The sequence below is a fragment of the Gymnoscopelus microlampas genome (assembly GCF_963454915.1).
Source record: "Gymnoscopelus microlampas genome assembly, chromosome: 13".
In the NCBI taxonomy this organism is placed as follows: domain Eukaryota; kingdom Metazoa; phylum Chordata; class Actinopteri; order Myctophiformes; family Myctophidae; genus Gymnoscopelus; species Gymnoscopelus microlampas.
Window position 1 is genome coordinate 28,264,886 of NC_139950.1, and position 19,606 is coordinate 28,284,491.

Consider the following 19,606-nt stretch of genomic DNA (forward strand, 5'->3'; position numbering starts at 1 on the left):
CATTCTGGGCACTTATGGGTGCCCTCAGCGCGAGGCGTTGAGGGCTTGTAGATCTGCTATTTTTGGCTAAAGTTCTCCTCAGAAAAGGGATGCTAGGTTTCGAGTGGTTATGGTAAAAAGAAAAATCATATCACATAAAGATTTGGTGGACCCCCTGTAGTAACTCTGACGACCCCCTAGGGGTCCTGGACCCCCTGTTGAAGACCCCTGCTGTAAACTGGAAAAAAAAAACTTTTTCCCCCTTTTTTTCAAAAGGGCACTTCTGGTCAAGAGGGCAGGTGCTCTAGCACCACCTAGAGTCTATCTGTGCACGTCCCTGGCCACCCACAGAGGAGCAGCTAGGAACTCAGTGCCTATCTCATGGACGCAATCACATTGCCAGGCTCAGGATTTGAACCCAGGGCTTTTTGTTTACAAGACAGGTTCTCTACCCATTCAACTATGGCCACTCCTTTGAACAACACAGTGGTTTTCAAATTCTTCATATCAAGGACCCCCAAATTGTATTTTGCTGCGGACCCTCATCTGAAGAGATTTTATGCCAGGGGGCCCCCAAAGAAAGTACTTTCAAAAGTATTAAAACTTTGTCACAATTATTTCAAGATTGTTTTGATTGATTGAATACTTTATTAACAGTTTGCAAAAAGCACAGAGGTACAGTTATACAATGAATTAAACATGTAGATCTGCTATTTGTAGGATTTGAACCCAGGACCTTTTGCCATTATGTAGAGAGAATCCGAACTCAATTAACTATTGTACTTGGATGGATTCCTCACAATAAAGCCAGAGGCTTGTTTCCATTGTGCTCCATAAACATTCAAACACCTAGAGATTCTAGACAAGCAACAGCACAATATACCAAAACAAAAATCTGTATTTTGTTTGTATCGTTGTTAGTAGTCACTTAAAGCAGAACACAAACTGGTCTGGATAAGCAGGCAGCATGGTAGCTCAGCTCACTGTGCTGAACATTGTCTACATGATCCAAAAGTCGTGGGTTCAAATCCACCTGCTCCTTTACTCTGAAGCATGTTTTGAAGACTTAACATCCAGGAACTACACTTAAAAGTACTAAAAGAAAGGATGTGTAAATGTGTGGTGGTGCTGTAGGGCAGTGGAGTTGGTGAACACCTCTGTGATATCTGCAAACAGGGCCACAGGTTCAAGTCCAGCCTAGGTATTGAAGCCAATACTTGTTTCTGGGTGCTGCTGTGTCTGCTGCCCACTGTTCTTCTCAAACTAAGCTTGTTTATTCACACTTGTGATTTATTGAATATTGCTACCCACTGTTAAATTATTGGAATGCTGCCAGCCCAGTAGGTAGCGCTCACTAACACAGGGGTCCTTGTGCCTTGAAAAACAAGACCCCAGTTACCTTCCACTAATAACATGAAGAACATAAACGCACACACGCACACGCACACGCACACACACACACACACACACACACACACACACACACACACACACACACACACACACACACACACACACACACACACACACACAATTAGTCAATCATCATTATGTTGATTGACTGGATGTGAGCAGTGCTTATTAGATATAAATAGAAGGCAGGTGAGAGATGCCCGGGTGGATCACTTCAGAATGGAACCTGTCCCCCTGTTGCAGGTAAATACAAACTGTTTGAATGATATGAAAATTACATCTTTTTAGCCTGACTATTTAACATTATTGTTTAAGAATTGGGGTTATAGCCTAAAATATAGCCTACAACTAAACTACAACTACTAAAACCAACTCAGTCAGTTGTTTTCAAACCTCTTCCATATCAAGGACTCTCCTATGACAGGGACCCTGTAAGGCTACAAGATGTGTGTTGTATTACAAACAATATTATTAACACAAATCTTGTATGTGGGTCCCTGGCACATGTTTTCAGATGGGATCTGTGGCCAAATACAAATGACTTTGGGGGGGTCCTTGACATGTAAATGTTTGTGAACTACTACCTGTCTTTAGTAATTTCTGAAACCAGAACAGACTATAAGCACGGTAGTGAAGGCTTCCAAAATGTGACCCTGTAGGCCTCCACCTGTGGTTCTCAAACTTTCATGTCAAGGACCCCCAAAATTAAATGTATTTGGCCCCATCTCAAATATTTGGTTCCAGGGACCCCCAGAAGCAAATATTTGAGTTATGTTTGCTTAAAAAAGAGGGGAAAAAAAGATATATCTTTTTAGCCTGACTATTGGATGGACTATTTATATATATATATATATATATATATATATACACACACACACACACACACACACACACACACACACACACACACACACACACACACACACACACACACACACACACACACACACACACACACACACACACACACACACACACACACACACACACACACACACACACACACACACACACACACCGATTTTGTTCAAAAATGGCAGATCTACAAGCTCATAGCGTGGTATTCGGTGCTGGCCTGAGCTTGTATATCTGCTATTTTTGAACAGCCAAAATATAAAGGGTTAAAATTATTGTGATGCTATATTAACACCCCGTGGGGGTCCCGGGACCCCCACACTGAGAACCAATGGCCTACACAACTGAACTGTTTTGTCTTCTTTCCAGAATCTGAAGTTGACCAGAAGAAGACATCTTGAGGACATGCAGGTGGCTGGAGTGACGAGGAAGATGCAGATGGAAACGGATAATCCGCTGTGACGATCTAGGTTTCTATATCTATGGCTGTTGCTGCAGCGTGTGGAGTGAAGATGGCTGGAAGGTAGGAACTATGACGCTGTTGCTGCAGCGTGTGCAGTGAAGATGGCAGAAAGGTAGGAACTATGATGCTGTTGCTGCAGCGTATGCAGTGAAGATGGCAGAAAGGTAGGAACTATGATGCTGATGCTGCAGCGTGTGCAGTGAAGATGGCAGAAAGGTAGGAACTATGATGCTGCAGCGTGTGCAGTGAAGATGGCTGGAAGGTAGGAACTTTCTAAAATTCTTTGCTGCTGCTGGTTAGGGTTAGGGAGGTCACTTGTGTTGCGCCATTCGCGTCATAAAATGTGCCATTCGCAAAAGAACAAAAAGAAAACAATGGCCTACACAACTGAACTGTTTTGTCTTTCTTTCCAGAATCGGAAGTTGACCAGAAGAAGACATCTTGAGGACATGCAGGTGGCTGGAGTGACAGAGGAAGACGCAGATGGAAACGGATGATCCGCTGTGACGATCTAGGTTTCTATATCTATGGCTGTTGCTGCAGCGTGTGCAGTGAAGATGGCAGAAAGGTAGGAACGATGATGCTGTTGCTGCAGTGTGTGCAGTGAAGATGGCAGAAAGGTAGGAACTATGATGATGTTGCTGCAGCGTGTGCAGTGAAGATGGCTGGAAGGTAGGAACTTTTTCAAATTCTTTGCTGCTCTTGGTTAGGGTTAGGGAGGTCACTTGTGTTGCGTCATAAAATGTGCCATTCGCAAAAGAAATCCGCCAACGCAAAACAAAAAGAAAACAATGGCCTACACAACTGAACTGTTATATCTTTCTTTCCAGAATCTGAAGTTGACCAGAAGAAGACATCTTGAGGACATGCAGGTGGCTGGAGTGACAGAAGAAGACGCAGATGGAAACGGATGATCCGCTGTGACCTGATCTAAGTTTCTATATCTATGGCTGTTGCTGCAGCGTGTCCAGTGAAGATGGCAGAAAGGTAGGAACTATGATGCTGTTGCTGCAGCGTGTGCAGTGAAGATGGCTGGAAGGTAGGAACTTTTTTTAATTCTTTACTGCTGCTGGTTAGGGTGCTGCTGGTTAGGGTTAGGGAGGTCACTTGCGTTGCGCCATTCGCGTCATAAAATGCGTCATTCGCGTCATAAAAAAAACAAACGCAAAAAAAACAAAAAGGCGCTGGTCTGGTTCTCCTGGTTTTACTAGGACAGGGTTCGATTCCCTGTGGCGCCCTGCTCATGGTTTGCGTTGCATTTACATTTCCCTGGTTTATTAGCACTTGATTGGTTAAAAGGTTAAAATTCTGTTTATGATTTAAAACTACTAAAATGTAGAAAATTCATGAAATTACCATGTTATGGTTTATTTGAGTTAAGACTACTAAAATGTGGAATTCATGAATTTGCCATGTTTAAGAAATGCTTAAAATGCTAAGTGAAAAATAGCCGATCTACAAGCTTGAGGGTCTACTATTTTTCCTAAAATGTGTCTTTATTCCATTTAAAGGACTTAAGATGGTTTATTCATTTTAAATGTTTAATTCATTTAAAATGTTTAATTCAAATGATTTACTTAACTTGTTTAAGACATTGATTGGTTAAAGACACTTTTTGTTTGGTCTAAGGGCTTTAATTGCTTTAAGACATTTAATTGTTTTAAAGCATTTATTGTTTTAAAACATTATTGTTTTAAAAAATGTATTATTTGAAAACCCTAAGTTGTTTAATAAATACCCTAATTTGTTGTAAAACGGCAATGTTGTTAAACCTTGTTTTCTCTCTGTCTTTTAAGGTTTACAACCTGACTATGATTGACCAATCAACGAAAAGAAGCCAACCAAAATGAAATTGAGTTTGAAATTGAGTTTGAGACTGAGTTGTGTCCTTGTCTTGGGTTTGGAGCTGAACTGTGAAAGAACTTGACAGTTATTATTATGCTGCAGTGGTCACGGCACTAGCAGCAGCATTAGCAGCAGCATTAGCTGCAGCAGCAGCATCATTATCATCATCCAGGTAAAGTGCCCTTTATTTTCCACAGAAACGCCACTAAATCATGTAACATTCGTTTTTAGATCGACCTGGGATTGTATAATTGTGTACTGGGCTGTCTGTAACCTGCAGCTTGGGCTTAAAGCTAACAACAGTCCATTAGACAATTGTAATGATTCATAAATATAGTTATTCATATCTTTTCATTCATTTTAATGCAAGTATGCAATATGGTGTCAACATGGCAAACAAGCGCTGGTAGTCGGTGCGCCTGGTTTCTACTGGGAACAGGGTTCGATTCCCTGGAGCGCTGTGCTTACTGTTTCACCTTTGTCCTGTTGTGTATATTTACATTACATGTTAGCACTCAATTCATTGATTCATAATACCTGAATGCACTTTTTATGCAAAGCTGTTCATGTGAAAGATGGTTGCATACTGAGCAACACCAGAATATTCACCACATGCTGACTGCATGTTTTAATTTCATTGTGGTTCAAGCATAGGCATAGGATGTTGCTGTGCATTTGATCACTTGAATGTGGGTGTGCATGCTTTCTTTATTGTATATTTTTATTTATTTATCATGTACAATCATTTCATTTAGACCTATTTGTGTTTGCTATTAGCCTACATATAGTATGTGTGCAGTGTGCTTTTTGCAAACTGAAAAATGTGCATCAACAGAAAAGCCAAAGGCTTGTTTCAATTGAAGTAGCTATTGCATGCAATACTCCCCCTTCTTAGAAACGCTCTAAACGTTCTAAAACATTTTGTTGTCAAGGACCCCCCGAATTGACTTCTATTTGGCAGTGGACCTCAATGTGAAAAGATGTAGTGTCAGGGCCCCCCATGAAAAAGATGTATATTTAAAACTTAAAAAGAATCTATGTATTTATTCCAAATGTCTTTATTTTCACACAATGTCAGGGTTAAGAATCAAACTCACAACCTTCTGTTTCTCAGGCAGGCTCTTTATCCAGTGGGCCACTGTGCCATGCCTAAATGAAGGCCAAATAAATAATGAGAGAAAACCCAAAGGCTTGTTTCCATTGGGGTTCATTAACATTGAAACATCTAGACAGGTAACAGCACAGCAAACCATAGACAAAGTAATATGCTGTAAAGTTCTTTTTTCTTTTCTTTTTTACTGTTGTGTACTGTTGTGTGTTGTTCCACAAAGAGGAATGAAGACCTTTCATAGCAAGGGAGCTGGTAGCACAATGGGTAAAGTCTAAAGGTTCTCTCAGTATAGAGGTTCCATGTTCAAATCCCAGTCATCACATACATCAGTGTTGTACTTTGAAATTTTCAAGGCCAAAATACAAAAGAGCAAGTCAAAACCACAAAGAGACCTATTTGGCATGGCGGAGAGATGGAGTAGGGGTCTAAAGGTTGGACTCTCAGCACAGAGGTTCCATGTTCAAATCCCAGTGAGTCGTCATATACTTCAGTGTTGTTGTACTTTGAAATTTTCAAGGCCAAAATAGAAAAAAGCAAGTCAAAACCAAGTAGGTTTCACTGCATGCTTTCTCCCCATCATTGCTATGGAGCCCACAGTGACATGTGCCTCTCTCCATCTCCTCTCTCTATTTCCTCTCTCTATCTCCTCTCTTGTCCCATCTTTTAGGGGATCAGCAGTCTCTTCAGCTCGCTGAAGGTGGTCCGTCTGCTCCGTTTGGGTCGGGTCGCCCGCAAACTGGACCACTACATTGAGTATGGGGCGGCGGTCCTGGTGCTGCTGGTGTGTGTTTTTGGCTTGGCAGCCCACTGGCTAGCCTGCATTTGATACGTCTAAACATGCATGACATTTAACATCGTATTTCGTTGCTGTCGGGCAGAAACCTCTTATCTCTGTATTTTAACGTATGTTTTTTTTGTAAATTAATGCCCTACTTCGTCACACTACAAAGCATAGATGATGATTCTCACATCTTCATGTGTCAATGTTTATGTAAAGTTATGTAAACTTTAATAATAATAATAATTATTATTATTACCGTATTATCATTATTACACAGTGTTACCAAAGCCCTGTTAGTCAGCTTCACCTGCTGACTAACAGGGCTCTGGTAGGCCTAACACAGATAGATATACTTTATGGACATTATTATAGTTATTTGTTTAACACACATGCTCTAGTTGCAGTTAATGCCCTTCTACAAGAGGATGATGTCCTCAACATTCTTTGACGTCATACAATATATTCTTTGTTACATTTTGTACGCACGCACGGACACGCACACGCACACACACACACACACACACACACACACACACACACACACACACACACAGAGTTCTACAGTCCGCCATATGATTAATTCTACAAGGAATACAACAATTTGAAATTGTTTATTGTGGAAGAACTGGTCGATACAGTGGACTAATGTACCAGTCAGTAGAGTTTCAGTTGAATTGAATACATTGCCTGTCATTCTGCAACTGAGTAATTGGCACGAAAAGGTCATAATAGGCATCATGAAGAGGGATGTACAGTCACAGTCAAAAGGGTGCAAAGGTCACCAGGGTCAAAAGGCCTTAACAACAACAAAAAAGGCATTGATAAATAACAGTTGTGTGCTACAGAGTAAAAGCTATTAAGGAGCTGTCATCAAGACTGCATGCAGACAAAAAAAAACGACACAGCCTAAATCTCTCATACTCATTTCTTTCTTTCCTTGACAAAATGCACAACTCCTAACCAAGGACAACAGTATTTGAACTTACGTAACAAAGAAACATGTTTTACCTCCATCTCACCTCGTTAATATCTTATTTTCTTGCTTAACAACCAAACATTGGGGACAATTATTGGGGGGTTTGTTTCATGCACAGTCTGTCATCCACATTGATAGCTTTATCTCCATCAGCAGCGCAGCCTATAGTTATCTGACTGAACTGTAAGCTCTTCTATTGTGTGTGTGTGTGTGTGTGTGTGTGTGTGTGTGTGTGTGTGTGTGTTTGCATAATATGATTGTATGCATGTATCACAGCCTGATTTATACTTCGTCGTAAGACGTGTTGTTCGCCAAAGGATCGAGTATGGCGTATAAATTAATCATTATGTGCGGTCATCACAGCTCGTCGGTCTCTCCATCGAAGGGCACGGCGTCCGTCTCCATGTGGATGCTGCTGCTGTGCTCGTTGTTTCCCACCCAGCCAATAGGCGTGCGGTTGAAGGAAGGCCGACAGCGAACTTCGCTCTGGTACACCGTTGGCTCAGGCTCTACTTTGCTTGCCTCGATGTCTGGCAGCTGGAATTTCAGGAGCTGGTTGGCTTTCTCGTAGCCTCCAAAAGGCATGGCAGTCCTAACAGAGTAATGGACAGTAATAAACACTTTCAACCTGGTGTCCCTATTTTGAGCATGTCATTTTAGACAATTTTTTATATCTAAACATTTAAAAACATTTCAAAAGTTTTTAAAATATATATATATTTTATTTATTTCAAATACTTTTTTTTTTAAAGTTCAAAAATGGAAAATAGCAGATCTACAAGACAGTTTTTGTGTGACACTGTCATAAGACCAAGTGGAAGTAAATACCTGTTGAAACTTTTGAACTTGACCAGCTCCTCTTTAGCACCGGGGACACCCATTGCAGTTTTCAGAGTAGCTGTCAGAGCCTCATCACCCTTCATGGCCTTCTCCCAGGGAGACATGTACATCTTCACATGAATATCCGTTCCTCCACCACCTGTGCATCATCCCATCAATGTTCATAATAATAAGCAGGGAGGAAGTAAATTCTATACAGACATACATCTATGGACTGAATAAATGGAAACTTCACCCTAACACAAACTTCACATACTACAATGTTGTTTCTGTAATATGTTAAAGCTGAGTTTTAATTTGTCTGCCTGAAAAAACAAAGAGGCAAGACTGCAGTGATGATGGCATCGAGACAAATCCTATAGCTTCTGCATTGACAGTGAGTAATGGACCCATTCATAGGACACTATGACAGTACACAGTAAAAATCCTCTTAATCTAACTCTGAGAGTGTAAAAATGTAACCAAATGTAAACAATGAGGATTTTACTGTGTACACATGGTAATTTTACAGATTCAGAGCTGTAAGCCCTACTTTCAAATAAATTTCATTTGGATGTCATATGTAAAAAATAAATAAATCTATGAGCCCATGAGATCAGTCTCTAATTCAATGTCAACGGATCAACTCCAAAAAGTTTAATCTCATGACATTATAAAGTCAAATATTGATGCTCTGAATCCAAGTTTAGGGAGACAGCTGCCTATGTTTGTAGATTAACTGTCCAATATCACTGAAATAGCAAAATGTAAATTCTACTTTAGGGTGGATTTTCGCTTCAAGCGGGACCTGGGCAATATCATGGCTTATAGAGCACAACAGAATAGAAACATTTCAAAGATGACAGTGGACAGGGTTGGAAATGGTCAGTTAAATCCAAGATTGATTATAGTTATTAAAGTGTATTTCTGGAGTGATCTCTCCATTCTCATGCCTATTCAAATGCATGGTTGCTATATTTTGAATGAAATGTGTGAGGCTTGATTGCAAATTGACCAGACAACAGAATACTATGCCTCTCCTAACATGACTTGAAATTACACAGTACAGTTCCTGCCAAAGTAAACACTAACTGACCTTTAAGTGGAGTCCACTCGCCTCCAGCTCCAGTTCCAGCATGCCCACCAGGACCTCCGCTACCTGCTACTCCACCTGCCCCACCTGCCCCACCTGCCCCTCCTGCCCCTCCTGCCCCTCCTAGCCCTCCTGCCCCTCCGGCCAACCCAGCGCCTGCTCCTTTACTTCCAGGCTTTGGTGGGACCGCAGGAGCCCCTCCTCCAGCTCCACCATGTGTACCCAGCAGAAGGTGTCCCCCGACGTCCATCATCTGACCTCCAAGACTGGGCACAAACTTCTGGAAGTTCTCCTGAAACAAATAGTCATCAGAACAGGGGAACTGCTGTCCAGGTATGCCAGAGGGAAAATACAGTGTGTAACACAATTTAACAGCACTTGATATTAAAGGTTAATTTACACACTATCCTTTTCTTTTGAAACATGAACGTCATGTTTTTCACATAACAATTACTATGCTTGATATTTTTTATGGTCCGTTTTAATTTTTACAGGAAAAAAAGGTTGATGATTATAATGGTTAATAATTAGTCTAGCGTTTTTCTAAACATTAATTGTTGCCTTCTTAAAATCTCTTTGTAATGTTAGTTAGCATGAATCCCTCATTTTCATTCATATTTTCTCGTGATATGGCTCTGCCTTTGGCACTTTGGGCATTGATAGATCTAGTAAATGGCTTCCCTTGACCAAGTTGGAGCTCACAGACAAAATGCATTTGCCAGTTTGCGGGTTGGATGCCATAAGCCCTGTGTTTCTATGGATGCATATCTTTATTACTTTGATTGATTGTGAATAGATGTAGGCTAAAAAATGTATATCACAATAGATCAGTGAATTTGGAAAAGGAGACCCAAACACAGCTGTGTCAAACACATCAAATACACTGACATTGAAAAGATCCTTCCTACCACAATATAATTTCTCTTCAGACTCTTAAGAAGTTCACTGCATACATTTCTGGAACCCTGATATTGTTTTTCCATGGCTCTTGAGGAAGGGTTCTTCCATAAATATGATTTTCCTTCAAGTCAAGTCTTACCATAGACTCACTGCTGAAAAGGTCTGGGTTGTTCTCATAGATGAACTTCTCCACCCTGATTTGTCTCATCCTAAACATCTTTGAACCACGGTTCTTATCGAGGGACAGCTCTTCCAGCATGATGTCTTTGGGAGTCCTGACCTTGATTCCCAGGTCCAACTCCTCTGGCTCTTGTTCTAGGGAACAGGAAATTATTACATTTGTCTTACGCAATAATAAACAAAGGTTATTTAATACAGTAATCAGATATCATGATATTACATGATATTACCACATTTCAATTCAAAGGACAGATAGAAATATATCATTTTAATTTAGCTAGTGAACAAGCAGTGTATACAGTGAAGGTACAACCATTATCCTGGTTGCCAGGTTATATTACAGGCGATTACTGTTACTTAGGATGCATGCTTCAGAATATTTCTTAACAAAGAACCTCAGGTCCGTAGATGATGATACTAAAGAGCTCACTGCTGAGGTGAGTATTGTTTTTTGACATGAAATAACAATAAAATCCGCACACAGGAATGCTGCTCCCATCGTGGGGTTTTTCTTTATTGGTGGTAACGTTTCGAGCAGGGAGGCTCTTCCTCAGACCTTTGAGCCTCCCGGCTCGAAACGTTACCACCAATAAAGAAAAAAAACACTATGGAAGCAGCATTCTGTTATGGGAATTTGTATTGTTATTTCATGTTGAGTTTTTGATCCAGCACCCAGCCCAACAGGACAGGATGTGCGTGTCTTTTGTCACTTTGTGTCACCTTTTTCATTATTTCATTTTTGACACCCACAGGCCACAGTGCATGCTCATTAACTTTATCTCTCTAGTTTACTTAAACACACAAATTATCTATTATTATGCTATTTTTACTTGTTTGCAGACATTTAGTTGTAGAATATTATTCTAATATAAGTACCCATGTGTTTAAGAGGTAAGTACCTAAGCCTTACCATCCTGACTTATAAGTGAGAGGTCAGTAACGATTTTGTTGGGCTTTTTCCTCTTGTTTGGTGGTGCAGGTGTTCCCAGAGGCATCTCTAGAGAGAAGGAGAAAAATAGAATATTGTTGAAAAGGTGATAGTCGGCAGTGTTTGTGACCTGGATAGATAAAAAACACAAAAATAAATCCTAAAGTTCATCCATGTTAATTTGAAAATGCACCCTAAAACAGTAATCACATTTGACTGCATATCTGCGTAACTTCAAACCTGCGTACCTTCAAACCTGTATTCTGGGATTCTATTATTCTAATCTAGAAAAAACATATGAGATGAGATTGTGACACCGTAACAATTCCCTGAGTTTTTGTCACTGCTGTGAAATAACTATAATAGTTAAAACACGATCAAAAAGAGGTGATAACATGTATCTTCAGTTCATGCCAACTATTGAGTTGTATGAAGTTGTTGCCTCGAATTATGTTATGAGTGAATGAAAACATTGTCATCTGGACTCTGCAATTATTTCTATTTCCATTCTATTTCTATTTCTAGTTTCATGTAATTCAACTTCACCAATCATAGTCCTGGGTTCGTCTGAATACGGCACTAAAATTAGTGTGTGATTGTTGAAACATTCTACCTTTCCACCAAAGTGTTACCCATCCAACATAACCACTTCCATCAACAAACCTTGAATTGAAACTACAGAACACAAACCTAGAGGGCCATGATCAGGCAGACAACATCGCCCGCCCGCCCCCCACTACCCCCCCCCCCCCCCACTCCACTCCTGCTCATTTTTCAAGTTCAAGGCATATGTCAGTGCCCTCAGATTCCCCACATTCTCCAGCCAAACAGATGTCTGGGCTGACATACAGCCCACACTATACACTTGAGTTTGGCTCTGAGACATCAGATACTGTACACACACTGAGTGCATGTAAACACAACAGCACAACACCATTCAACAACTTTAACATTCAGGCTTTTGAATCATAAATACAGTTGGGTATCATTCTGATCATTCTATGCTGACCACTGACCAGACTTTAAAAGTTTTGGATTCCTTCCTCCTTCAATGATGACTGTTAACTCGGGCAAGGTACCCCCAATAGTTCACGTGTACGTAACAGCTCACTGAACAACAACAAAATGGCTGTGGTGGGCAGCTACCTCAATGAATTCAAAGCTTAAAGCTATGTATTGCTGAAAGACAGGTCATGGTCCTGTCATGGGCAAAACACAAACCTATCTATAATGATTATAATAATGAATCTGCAAAATATTTGTAGGTGCCCATGTTTACTGGTTGAGGTTGGGGATCCTTACATTACCTCACCTGTTTATATCACACTATCTACCCAAAGGACCATTGGAGCCTTCAGCTCGAAGGAGTATCTTAAAGGCCCTGTCAATTGGCAAAACATCACATCACATCTACTGACTGTAACTCAATCCACTGCAGCTATTTTTAAATGCCATTTTCAGCCAAGACATTTTAGCACCAGAGGCCTATCAGATGGGCTTGACACAACTCATAAGGACACAACGCACGCAGTTGACAAAAAATCGGATGGAATTTCTGAATCTCTCTCAAACCTTCAGTTAGGATTTGGGTTGGTTCATGTTAGAAGGATGGTGCGTTTTCATCTTCCTAAAATAATCACAAGCTGCCCCCCCACTCCGTTCAGATTTCAAGCCAGGGTTTGGTAACTCCTTATAAAATCTTAGCTGCTCGGGGAGTGGTCAGCACATTCTCCCATTCCTCTGGTCATTTTAAGACTTACTGAGGAACTCTCAAAGGAGCAAAGGAGCTTCTAGCACTATTTTGCTGCACTGGTTGACAGCATCAAAAATACTTTATAGTCCACAAAATTAATAAATTAACAACTTGCTTCACTGAGTCATCAACTCTTTCAGATCCTCTTCCATTACTTGTAATTCCCAAGAGCAGTTGCACAGTTTTTACCAAGAAGATCACAATACCGTATGTTCAAAGGCTGTAACACATTATTACCTTTCCCCAATAACATTAGGCTGGAGCAGCCAGCCTTTTGGTTAGATTCCAAGCGGTATGATGGTTAGTAAAATAACTGAGACACACTGATGGGTTGCAGATCCACTCACCGGGTTTTTGGTGTAATCCTGGTGAGAGAAATGGACCTATAAATACCAAATACAGAATCGGAGACCTGAGGCTAAAGGTTTGTGATCTCGATCAAAGTATTACAAATCCCACGATGCCTCTGACCCTATGGCTGGACCCAGATCCCAGGGAGTGCAAAACTCACCCTTTGCTTGGATGGCAGATATTCCACAGGGTGGGGAGAGGGGGGGTGGGTGGGGGGTAACGGTGGGTGGGGGGAACGGCCACGGTGAGGGGAGGAGGGGGTGAGGATTGGAGTTTGAGTCAGTGGCGGTGGTGGTGGTGGTGGGGAGGGGGCAGTTAAGGCAGGGGAGAAATCTCTGTTGGCTAGCATAAAGTGCTGATGGGGATATTTAAGAGAGCAAAATTATTCTTGCAGATGGTTCAGAGGCCTATCTTTAGTAGCGGCGGACTGGGTAGAGTTGGAAGGGGAATCTCAGTCTCAGATAGCCTCAAAGGACTCTGGGGAGTGTTTGAGGTACAGAAAGACAGAGGGTGGCGGGGGCGGTACTAGATTCTCACATTTTCAGATCCATCCTATAAGGACCCTTGCAACATGATGGACAAGGTCAAATGTAGGAATACTATAGGATATGGGCAGCTACCATTTAAGATACAAGGTTATATTAGGGAGTGCTAGTAGTCACCTAGATAGTGCATCAACTGTTAGCAACGTCTCCAGTTCAATTCAAGCCCGAGACCTGTGTTGTACACTTCCCCTTCTCTGCCCTCAGTTTCCTGTCTCTCTATTCAGCGAAGTGGATTTAGGTACGGGCCACAACCCTTCATTGGGGTTGTGGCCCATACCCAACCATTCATGTGGGTGACGTGGCCGCCATGATTATAGTTTGTGACCTAGGCAGAGTATTGACAGGGCGGTGTCCAGGTTACACTGCTCACGCAAGACATTGAAGACAGTTTCCAGGCCAAAGAGAAAGCTGGAGTAGTTCTACTGGACCTCACAGCCACATATGACACCGTCTGGCACAGCGAACTCCGCCTGAAGCTACTGAGGACAATCCCAAATCGTCATGTGCTGAACTTCATCATGGAGATGCTGTCAAACCACAGCTTCATCCTACATACCGGCGATGGCCAGCGAAGCAGGCTTAGAAGACTGAGAAACGGGATTTCACAGGGGTCTGTCCTCTCTCCGTTGCTGTTTAACATCTATTGGACCTTCTGGAAACAACATCCAGAAAACGTGGTTACGTGGATGACCTGGCCATAATGGGTTGAAAAATGTCCACATTCTATGTATACTGTGATTTGCAGAAACCTATAGTGCCAACATTTTCTTTTTCTTTGGCGACCAGGCTGCAAATCTCTTAATAAAAGAGCAGGTAGACCACCTCCAATCACCACAGTTTTGTTATTTATATAGTAACAGATTTAAAGCTGCAATCCATAATTATTTTGTGTATAAAACGTCATTCTGTCCATTCTGTATGGTAGAGTATTTTAATACAATATAACTTACCCAACTGGACTCCCCAGAAATCTTTCTCCTGTGATTGGGTTGGACCACTATTGGTTGACAAGTGGCACTACCCTTAGGTCAAATTTCTGAACTCCAGTGAGTAAGTGAGTAAACTCAGTGGTAGAAATGTGTCAGCACTTTGCACGGGACCCTTGTTTGAATCTCGGGTAGCACATGTAGATTGTAGCTTTTTTTTAAACAAATAAAGAAAAGAATCTATCACAAATCACATATCACAGTCTCCATTTTCCCACTTTTTTTCCATAAATCAGTGCTATTATACACCCTTTACGTCTGTGTGTTGATTAAAAAAATATTGAACCAATGAAAAGTATTAAAAAGCGCTCCTGACAACTCCATTGGATCCTCAGACTTTCTGCTAAACCAGCTAACTCCACCAAAGGGGGTGGAGTTAGCTGGTTTTGCTGACTCCAGGCTCCACCCCCTTTTGACCGCCAACCTTATTGTGAGCTTGGAGTTGGAGGTCCATTTAGCTGTTCTTATCAATGATGAACAAAACCTCCAAACTCCACTTTTTGTTTTGTTTTTGTCATTTTCAGATTTTTCTTTTTTTGGAGTTAGCTGGAGATAGCTGGTTTCTGCCCGACAGCAAGACATTGACACATTGACAGAATATTAGTCATGGCCTGGTGAAAAAATGCATTATAAGAGACTAAAATTATTGTCACTGATTGAGCAGGACTCCTGGGCGGCCAATGCACAAGCCAGAAGCGGGTCTTCAATGCCACAGATAAGCCGGATAAAGTGCATGAGAAGATATTACAGAAATGTTTTATTGACCAATAATTTTGTGAAAATGTCTTTGGGACACACTGATCATAATATTGGATACCTGAGACTTGGATTTTATTGCACATGTATTTTGAGAATTTATTACAGATACAGTATGATTATCTTGTTGTTACAAAGATGCCGGAATGATGGCATGCATATTCCGTATGCCAGACAACATAATTTGTGTTTTGGTGAAATGAGAGGAACAGTAGCTACCATTGTATTAACATTTGAACTATTGTCTATACAAACACAAATATAGTAGTAGTGAAGTTGCAACAAGGCCTAACCCTTTTAACCTCTTGAACGCTAGCATCCCTATTCTGGCGGTGAATATTCGCCGAAAAATCTACAAGCTCACATTTTGAGCTTGTAGATATTTTCAGCAAAGAGATTGAAGGGAAAAGTAAAGAGCCAAGTAACCCTGGTTAACTCAGTAGTCTTACTAGTACAAAAAGAAAATATTTAAGAGGTGTGGCATCTCTGTTTTGATTACAGCTCTAAAGAAGCTTTAGATCTTCCCTTGAAATGTTCAGTCATCCCTGGCTAAGACACCCTAGACTTAGAAGGAAGTCAGCAAATTTCACCCCACCACAGGGATGTTCTGTTTGTGCCCTTTTCCATTAATCCTGTCAACAAAGCCATTTCCCAGCCCACATCCACTGCTCTGCATCAAAACACTGTGGAGTTATTGGCTGTGTTTGTGCGAGCTAGGGGGAGCTATCTATCTCTGTCGCTGTACTAGACAACTCCTACAGGTTGTTCAGGGTGCCTGTTCATCAGGGAAAGGAATAGCATGTTCTTCAAGCATTACATCATCCCAGTTAAACTCCTCAGTGTCAGGTGAAAAGGAGCGTCTGGCAACTGGTGATTGCTACACCCTCCCACATGACCAGCTGTAGGGGTTTGCAGTGGGCCTGTGGCAGGGACTACATGTGTGGGAATTGGTATAACAACTACATTTCACACAGCGGAATATGTCCTCAGTCACACTGGTAACGCTTAAACTGCCCTATGGGAGTTCCTTTCGTGTCTTGGAGGAACCGAGTGAGAACACTTTGGTGCCAACATGATGATCCACATCACTGCCTCAAACCTGCTCACCTGAACCTAGATCAGCCCATCAGGCTGCCCATACTCCGGAATTGACAATCATAGCAATCAGCACCCGAAATCAGTAATAAATGACTACTCTCATTACACAATAATTCAGTGCTGTCTTATTTAGCTAACTATTTTCATTAAATACAACACTGCAGTGTTGTGGACATTATGCATAAGAACATCCTATGTTGTAAACATCAGTCTAGTTTGTATTCACAAACTGGATTTTGTTATAACATATTCAATATTATCTTTTTAAAGCATAGACATCATATATCATTTTCATCAAACAACCAGGGCTTTCACACACTGGCACAAAAGCTTCAAATAGATTCAGTAGGCAGGTGCTAAGCAGCGATTTGTTTTAGTTCCGTTTCTTTAACCTTTGCAGGCAGGTTCATTTAGAATATTTTTATGGACAATGGTGGTCTCAGCTGGCCTGGCAAAAGTTCTGCTGGCCATAAATAGGTTACTATGTGGATATAAACAGAACCTATATATAGTTGGCAGGTCTCAGGCCTGCCTTGTGCGTGTAAAGGGTGCCAGAAGAGTGGCACTATGACTGCATGCAGTTCCCCCTTCACCCTTGATTTTCTTTTTTTTATATTTTTGGGGCTTTTCTGCCTCTATTCGGATAGACCGGAAACATGGAGAGAGACGGGGAATGACATGCAGCAAAGGTCGTCGGGCTCTGTAATCAAACTCGTGACATTAGAGCCTATATGTGGTATGTGTCTTAACCTCTCAGCCATCAGCGCCTCACACAGATTTTCATAGCGTGACTGTAATGTGAGTCGACAGCACCGTGCACTGTATGGTAAATGCTGTGTTAGGCCACGAAAAGAAATATAGATGTAAAGCCATGTTAAACATTGTATCATGTGAAAAATGCACATGCCATTATTGCCATATTTGATATTCTGCCTAAATTTAGGTTATGATGTACCTCCCCTTGGCTCCTTTCCATCATTTGAAAAACTTCATATACCCATGTCAAGTGAAGAGGCAGTTTAAATGTATACAGTATCAATTAAATGAATAATTACAGAGTTGTAGGCTACTGAACCTCCATATCATCAGGTGAACAAAAGACTCAAGAATGTTTTGGCTGCACCAAGCGGGGCCAGCCCAAGAGATTGACATGGCTTTGACTGGCTGTCAGAGTCAGTTGCTGGGTAATATCTCAAGACAGATTTTCAATGCATTGAATATCTGTCATCAGACTCCCAGAACACGTGGATAGGAGCTCTACTATAGGGGCAGGCCTTTCACCAGGAAGGAAGCTGCACTTTCAAAATGTACTAGGCGTGACTGACACTTAAATTTCTGCCTTGTGTGTGTCGTAAATAAAAACGAATGGAGACAACACTGTAAAAATACTTACAATACCTGCTGGCAGGTGTGTGCCAGTCACAGGTGTGTGACTGGCTGCACCCATGGGCATGAGTCCTGCAACTTTGACAGAGATCTGTCTGTGGTACCGTTGTGCAAATCTTGCCTGTAAATCTCTGGAAGAAAGCCTATGGTTCCTCAGTGAAGCAAGGGTGAGGAACTGGTCTTCTTGGGGTGTTGTCTTCCTGGGACAGCCACCTTGCGTATTGTCTTTGACTTCACCAGTCTCATGGAACTTGGTCCTAAGTTTGGAAATGGGGCTGACACCAAATAATGCTTCCACTCTGAGTAATGGTGTGTGTGTGTGTGTGTGTGTGTGTGTGTGTGTGTGTGTGTGCGTGTGCGTGTGCGTGTGCGTGTGCGTGTGCGTGTGCGTGCGTGCGTCCGTGCGTCCGTGCGTGCGTGCGTGCGCGCGTGTGGTGTGTGTGTGTGTGTGTGTGTGTGTGTGCGTGCGTGCGTGCGTGCGTGCGTGCGTGCGTGCGTGCGTGCGTGCGTGCGTGTGTGTGTCACACATTATCACCTTTCCCCAAATTATCCAGCAGAGGGCAGACCTGCCTGAGGTTGGATATAAGGGAGGGCAATGACACACAGTACCCAGGTGAGCATTATAGCCTTATATATCACAGAGACAATGTCAAAATAGCATTTGATCAACACTAAGTAAATAGATTAACACTACTGTCAACAAGGAACTCCCCCAGTGAATGAAACGGTATAGCCCCGCTGGGATTCCCTGACAGTATTAGTTAAAGGGACTAGCGTGCCTCACCTTTTGTTGTTGGTACACAGCCAGTGTCTGTGACTCGTCGAAGGTCGCTATTTCTCTCTGGGTTTTCGTTCCTTTCAACCTGGATAAAGTCTATTGTCTCCTCAGCAGTGAATTTGACCACATCATCCATAGCAAACTGCTTGGTGGCTGAGTTTTTCAGCCCTATGTTGTACGACGAATAGCGAAAATAGCCACTCTACTATTTTCAGTATTTTTGAGCATTTTTAAATTTTGTATTTTATTATTATTATTATTACATTTATTATTATTATTTTGTAACTTTCGCCTATAATGATATGCCTAAGATAGGGACGCCAGCTTGTCAGTGGTTAAGCAGTGACATTAGCTGCACTGTCTGATTTAAAGGACCCCTTAGGACCCCAATGGAAACAAGCCATAGTGCTTTCGATGTTTAAAGTCCTCTTAACAGACCTTTGTTCCTGACAGACTCCTTGTTGAACTGTACTTCCCTGTGCTTGTCTTTGCAAACTGTTAATAAAGTATTCAATCAATCAATCAATGATTATTCAGCTGCTGATACTGATATGGCTAGAGATGATATGGCTTTAGCTTGCCTTGAGCTGATTGGTCAGCTACTGTATAA

The 19,606-nt window shown here is 41.6% G+C and overlaps 1 protein-coding gene across 1 annotated transcript; it reads right to left on the reverse strand.

Moving 5' to 3' along the window:
- Nucleotides 1-7,042: 7,042 nt before the first annotated feature.
- On the reverse strand, nucleotides 7,043-13,638 carry myoz1a (myozenin 1a). The gene is made up of 6 exons (XM_084075728.1): nucleotides 13,444-13,638; nucleotides 11,326-11,412; nucleotides 10,375-10,550; nucleotides 9,339-9,627; nucleotides 8,252-8,402; nucleotides 7,043-8,015 (listed from the first exon to the last, which is right to left on the reverse strand). Exons 2-6 carry the CDS (start codon nucleotides 11,408-11,410, stop codon nucleotides 7,781-7,783), a joined length of 936 nt encoding a protein of 311 aa, XP_083931854.1. The 5' UTR covers nucleotides 11,411-11,412; nucleotides 13,444-13,638; the 3' UTR covers nucleotides 7,043-7,780.
- Nucleotides 13,639-19,606: the final 5,968 nt, after the last annotated feature.

Excerpts from the sequence above, each read along its gene's own strand:
- myoz1a (XM_084075728.1), bottom strand. The coding sequence starts at position 11,410 with ATGCCTCTGGGAACACCTGCACCACCAAACAAGAGGAAAAAGCCCAAC. Across the intron at positions 10,551-11,325 it reads CTCACTTATAAGTCAGGATG|AACAAGAGCCAGAGGAGTTG; the intron begins GTAAGGCTTAGG and ends CCTGTTCCCTAG. Across the intron at positions 8,016-8,251 it reads AAGTTCAAAAGTTTCAACAG|GACTGCCATGCCTTTTGGAG; the intron begins GTATTTACTTCC and ends TTACTCTGTTAG.